A 6,384-nucleotide genomic window follows, 5' to 3' on the forward strand; every position below is an offset into this window, starting at 1 on the left:
TTCCTTTCCCCCTTCCCCTTTCACCACAACAGACTTACCAGCTGCACCCTGCCGGGCTCTGCTCCCTGCTGCGTGCGTGTTGCACTGCAGCTTCATGCACACATGGGTATTTATTGGTCACATCAGGCTGATTTCTGATATTGTCAATTTTTTTTATAATGGTTCTGATCCGATATCGGACTGATGTATCAGTGCACCTCTACAACTTACATTTTAACTTGACTGGCTTTCTCGTATATCCTGGCCTCTGGCTGTTTTACCACTCCAACCAGGAAGAGCACAGACCCTCTACAGGCGCTTCCGCAGCCTGACAAAGGGCGTTTGTGCCTGAAATAGGGCCGTGCGAGGCTTCAGACAGAGCTTCGGATCCAGAGAAGCTTTGGATGTTTCAGGGTCCGAAGCAGCACATCTGGGTCGAAGCGCTGCCTCATTAGGCTTCCCGAAGCGGTTCGGAGCTTCTGACAGGCTTTGGAGCCGCCTCGGAGATCCGGCCATAGGGTATAATGGGGAAACAAAATATCTATAACTTTGTTGTTTTTTGTCCAATTTGGATTAAATGTTCAGGGGTGGTAGACTCTGCAAAGAGGATGAAGCCTACTAGGTTTCAAGAAGATTGGTGCAGGGATTTGGGGGGAACGGCACCCCAAATTCTTGAAAGCAAAACTCCCATCATGTCTATGTGTTACAACACAGGGGGGGTCAACCCCTGCACCGATCTCCTTGAAACTTGGCCGGCTTTGTGGCCTCAGTAAGGGCTACCAGCCCTGCAGTTTTGACCCCTCCCTGTGTTGTAACACACAGCCGTGACATGAGTTTGGCTTTCAGGAATTTGGGGTACACTTTTCCTCAAACCCCTGCACCAATCTTCTTGAAACTGGGCAGATTTCATGCTCTCAGCAGAGGCTACCATCCCTGCAAGTTTCATCCAAATCAGACAAAAAACAACAATGTTATAGATATTTCATTGATTGCCCATTATACCCTATGGCCAGATCTCTGAGGCGGCTCCAAAGCTTCGGAGCAGCTTCAGCTGGATCTAGGCGAAAACCCGGTCCAGATCTCCGGATCAGATCGCGGCCATCCGAAGCAAACGGATCCATAGCTGGATTGGATTGCTGCTGACTCGCACGTGCGTAGCCCGAAAGCTTGCTAAGAAGAATTTTTTCAACTAATCGTGTTGGTCTAATAAAAGATACCAGATTTACCCAAAGAACTTTGTCTGCCTATGTCTTTAGAACAACACGGCTACAACCTACAGCCCTGTTTAAGATAGATGCTTCCACAGATAGGAAAGAGGGTGCCCACCAGAAAGCTGAACTAAAGCTTCTCCTCTCTCTGCAGCCAAGGCATGTTTCTTTGATGAGCTGACTCCAGTGGAGTTTGTCAGTCTCTTCATCTGTTTATTGAACATTAACAAGCATTGAAATTCCAGTTATTCAAGCCTTTCCACATAAGGAACTGAAAACAATACCTCAGTAATGAAGAGGAATGAGAATTAGGAATGCTAATAGATTTTTAGAAGAAAAAATGTTGGGAAATGACTTCCCCCTATTTGTTCTGTCCTTTTATTATAATAGTACCATGTAAAGATCAAAGTTGGAGGGGTGGGGAGGCAGGGGGATATTTATAAACTAACTTCATTACATTATTCCCACCAGAAAGAAATTAATATAAAAATTAGATTTGACTTAGTTTTCATATTCCTATAATTATCAAAAAGCATCTTGTTATGCCTCAGCTGGATGAGATGTTCTAATAAACGTTCTTCCTGTAATTTGAAGCCATAATAAGAGAAACTATTTTTAAACATTATGTACCCTGAAACAAAATATAGTTTCTACTGTTAGACAAAAATATAAGTTATTTTTTAGGGGACATAGCTGCCACAATATCAGCTGCAATGAAGGATCCCTGTTCAAAAGATTAACTACTATAGCATGTAAACTTATAACACTACTTTGTCCTTCAAGGGGAAAATATGCAAAAATAACATGGTTAAAGAAACTGTAAGAAGTCCAAGAGGTGGAATTAATATAAGAATAAGAGAAACACAAGATCTTTATCTAAAGGGATGTGATGGTGTGGTGACAAGATAAATAACTTCTTTAAGGAAAATAATAATTTGAGAAAAGGAGCCAACCACAACAATTATTTCTGTGGTCTGCTGGAGTCTCAAGTACATAAACAAGTATAAATATTTGTACGTAGCCAAAGTAAAACTTAACTAATAACAGTCGTAATTAATTTTTTCTGGATTCTTCAGTAAAAACAGCTCTGGGTCTTAACTGAAGGTTTTTTTCTATGCTTTAGATGTTAACTTCAGACCTGTATGAATTCTGACACAGAAGTTATAATCCATGTAATGCATGCTTTTTGTTTCCCCATGACAGATAGCCAGGTTGTCTCATTCTCCTTTTTCTCCTTAGCATTCCCCTGCTCAACCAAACAATTGATGTACATTGCTTAAAGTTCGTCCACTTCCACCTGTGTCTTATGTAATTTAGCAGTATTGTTTATTACACTGTACAGTCCCTTTCTTGGTTGATATTTACTTGAGAGATCTTAACTGAGTATGGGCTTTGAGAATCCTAGTCCTAATTTTGAAGAATATTTTGTGCTAGAACTCTGTTTTCCTCCAGTCTGTCATGCCAAGGTGCTACTATTCAACTATCAATAAATGATAGAAGTAGCTGATGCACTGTTTTTAGTGAGGAATATTTGTATACATTTGCTTCCTGTATTTTCTATTCTGCTAAAATATATTATTTTTTTAAATATATATTTTATTTATTTCAGTCAGTGATGACTCGTTTTAGCCCTTTGGTCCAGTGCTTTGTCTTTGTTGTTCACTTAATTTTATTCGAGCTAAAATATGTGAATGGACATCATCTTTAATTAAGGAAATATCAAAAATGTTAAGAGTAATATCGAAGTGAAAAAGTGCAACTAGATTTTTTTAAGACAAAAACTTCAGTAGTGCTAAACATTTGCGAGTACTGTGGATCTCAAATGGTATGCTTGGCATTAGGATCCCATATATTAGGATCCTATATAAATAAATAAATAAATCTATAGATTTATAGATAGATATAGATTGATTTATTGGTCTCGATGCATTAAAACATTATAAATCACATTGTTCCTGCTGCTGCTGCCTAAGTGGCATGGTGCTCTTTGCTTTAGGAACTTGTAGACTTGACTTTCAAAGTAGCAATGAATGTACATTTTTGTTTTTATAAATAAAATACTATTTACAATGCCATCAACTACATTCAAGACTTCAGAATACAACCTTGATATATGTTAACTCCATATGTTTGTTTAAAAAATAAAGTATTTCTTAGCTTCTGATTCCTTGTATGTGCAAATTCTGTTTTCCTATTTCTCTGTATATTGGTTTTAAAATATAATGAAATGTTGCTTTCCCCTCAAAATTAAAACAAAATGTTAATAGGATATTAATATTTTCTGCTAACCTCTGCCTAACCCAGTGATGAGCATTACTATAATTAACGCTGCTTGACTTAAGTAGAAAAACTGTCACTCTTCACATGGCAGTGTAATTTAAGTTGTTTTACAGGCTCATGGTTTAAAGAAAAATGTTCTTTTATCAGATGACTTGCAGGGTGCACAATCAGAAACTGAGGCTAAACAAGAAATTCAGCATCTGCACAAGGAGCTGATTGATGCCCAAGAGCTAGCTAGAACAAGTAAACAAAAATGTTTTGAACTTCAAGGTGAGACCCAGATAAATTTGACTATATAGGGTACCCATTAAAATGTTACTTGAGTGTTATCCCAAATACTTGTCCTTTTAAGTAAATTTAATAAGTATGTAACCTTAAAAGGGAATGCTTACACCATTTTTTTTGTTTGAACCTCCGGTAAATATTCTGTTAGCACAGTGTTTACTTGTATGCTGTTTAAAATGTCAGAAAAAAGTATGTTTATGTAGAAGCTGCAGACAAGCTGGTGGCTCTTATTCCCATACTTAAATTGCTAGAGACCTAAATTAATCATGATATTCTGTGATCAGTATACATTTAGGTAATTTGATAAAATGCAAAATGTATGAATACGTGAGTATGAATTACTGATGCATTAGATTAGTCATCCATACACCCTGCTTGTAGCTATGTCAGTGTCACCAGTAAAAGTCTTGGTTTACTTTTTTTTTTTTTTTTACAGAAAACAGTGTAGTGTGCTTCAAATTCATCCTGTTCAGCATTCTTTTTGAGAAATCTCCACAAGCTTGTTTCTTCTTCCCCTCCCACAGCAATCCACATAATGCAAAATTGCATTTTTAAGGTCAAAAGATGGACAATATTAATTATAAGATTAATTACACTACCACCAAAAATAATAGAATATTTTATGGAATATTAACTTATTAAACCACTCACATAACTACCAGCTCTGATAACTTTTTGGGATAATTTGATCAATCTAATCTTTCAAAGTCTAAAAAAAAACCTGAGGAGATAATTTGAGATTAACTTTCAAATTGACAAGTTACAAAACTGAAATAATTGCTTATTAATATTTAACAAAAACTTCAGACAAGTTTCCATTTTCATTTATAGCATTATTGGAAGAAGAGAGAAAAGCATACCGACTGCAGGTTGAGGACTCCAGCAAGCAAATACAGCTTCTACAAGGTATGAAACAACTGGCTTTCTCCTTGCTCTTTATATTGCAGGCCCAAAAGGAAAGACTCTTTAATCATTTCTTAATCATCAGATAGCACTGGATACCTTGTACAGGGAGATATTTACCCATAAGTCTTAGTCTAATTTCTATTGAAATAAGGTGAGAGTTTGTACATTTCTTATATATTAATACACTTCTGATTACTGTTTTTTCCCTCCCTAAATAAGTTTTTATTGACACTAGAAAGACTTTCAACTTCAGAGTCTACAATAAGAACTCCTTATTGGACTCATTTCCAGGGTTGCCAACCCAATTTTGTTTGCTGACAATCTGCAAACTTTTTACTGGCAACCAGACTTTTTTTTACTGCCATATGTTTTGCATAGCATAAATGTAATTCTTCTGCTGGGCTTTGGATGAGGGCCAGATTCATATTTAGGGGTTTAATGCCAACTATAGTGTTAAAAAAAAATCTTGGGTAGGCAACTCTGCTTGACTGAGCAATGCTGTTACGCTGTGCTGCCCCATCCCAGGGGTCCCCTACTTACCTACATCCTGGATGTCCTGACTATACCCAACACCTTGATGCCCCCCCATCCTTACCCTTGCCTACACTGCACCCCCATCCTGGCATGGACTGACCCCCCTCCAAAGAAGGACTGCTGTCTGCCTACCTGTGAGCCAACAGTGTTGGAGATAGGCAGCGAGATATTGTAGCAGCAGCAGCAGCAGCAGCAGCAACAGCTGCTCGCAGGCTGCCAGTTAGACAGCTCTCCAGTAATATGTGCGCCAGCAAAGAATATATACGTCTTTCTCTGTTGCTCAGGTAATAAACGTTCTGCAAAAGAATCTGGGAAGGAATCTGATTTTTGGGCCTGCTGTCACTCTAACACAGCCCCACAGAAAATGGTCTCCAACCAAATAAAGCAGTAGGAAAAGTAGGAAATTTGATTTTGGCAGAAAAAAATATCAACAACTCCCCCACCCCCCATGTTCCTTCAGTGTATTCTGGGTAGGCGGGGCATGGTGGCAGAAAGCCAAACTAGTTTAGCAGCTAACCAGTTTGTTTCTAAGGTGCTTTATCATCTTCATTATATATTTATTTTTTTTAATTCTCATAACTTTCTGGAACAAATTCCGTGAATCTGATTCTTTCTGTTTTAATCCTCAGCTGAAAGGGTTTTATGGTGATTTGGTTAGTTAATAACACATTGAATAAAAACCTCAAATTTCCATAAGGATAGCTGCTGTTGAGGAGTAGGTCATTATTTTGTTTTGTTAGGTGAAATAAAAATCAGAAGGTCACACTGCTGGAAAATCATCTCTTGACATGATGGGCGCAGCCACATGAGCCCGCATGTGCATCTTGCAGCATCTCAAAGCCCTTTGAGATGCTGCATGAGGCACCTGTGGGAACGAAAAAACAAATTTGTAGTGCAGGGGCAAAATTAGACCCTTGGATATCCAGAGGTCAAAAAAAACCACAGGGGAAAAAAGCAGGGCAGAGCACGTTCCCGGATAGCCTGAGGCAACCAGAGGCTTGGTCCTCCACAGAGACGCTCTGGTAGCCTGCCAGAGTGTCTTTATGGCTGGCCCTCACCCCAGTGCTGAAGCACGCTGCCTGCCCATGCAGGGCAGGCAGTGTGCCAGCTGCAGGAAGCTGGACCTGTGCTCCACTGCAGGTAAGTAAGGTGGGGGAGGCTGGAGGAGGGGACCACGGGGGGACCCTCTGCC

The 6,384-nt window shown here is 39.1% G+C and overlaps 1 protein-coding gene across 11 annotated transcripts in view; it reads left to right on the forward strand.

Annotated features, from left to right (window-relative positions):
* SLMAP (sarcolemma associated protein) overlaps positions 1 to 6,384 on the forward strand; it is a 169,933-nt gene that overhangs the window by 134,338 nt on the left and 29,211 nt on the right. For 8 of the 11 annotated variants that reach the window (XM_006033679.3, XM_014524722.2, XM_025215584.1 and 5 more), the window contains 2 exons: positions 3,615 to 3,737; positions 4,584 to 4,658. In XM_006033679.3, the coding sequence (XP_006033741.1) occupies positions 3,615 to 3,737; positions 4,584 to 4,658 (198 nt within the window). The remainder of the gene's footprint in view (positions 1 to 3,614; positions 3,738 to 4,583; positions 4,659 to 6,384) is intronic. The other 3 variants (XM_014524727.2, XM_025215585.1, XM_014524728.2) reach the window with 1 other exon arrangement.

This window comes from Alligator sinensis, unplaced genomic scaffold (genome assembly GCF_000455745.1).
Source record: "Alligator sinensis unplaced genomic scaffold, ASM45574v1 scaffold1273_1, whole genome shotgun sequence".
NCBI lineage: Eukaryota > Metazoa > Chordata > Crocodylia > Alligatoridae > Alligator > Alligator sinensis.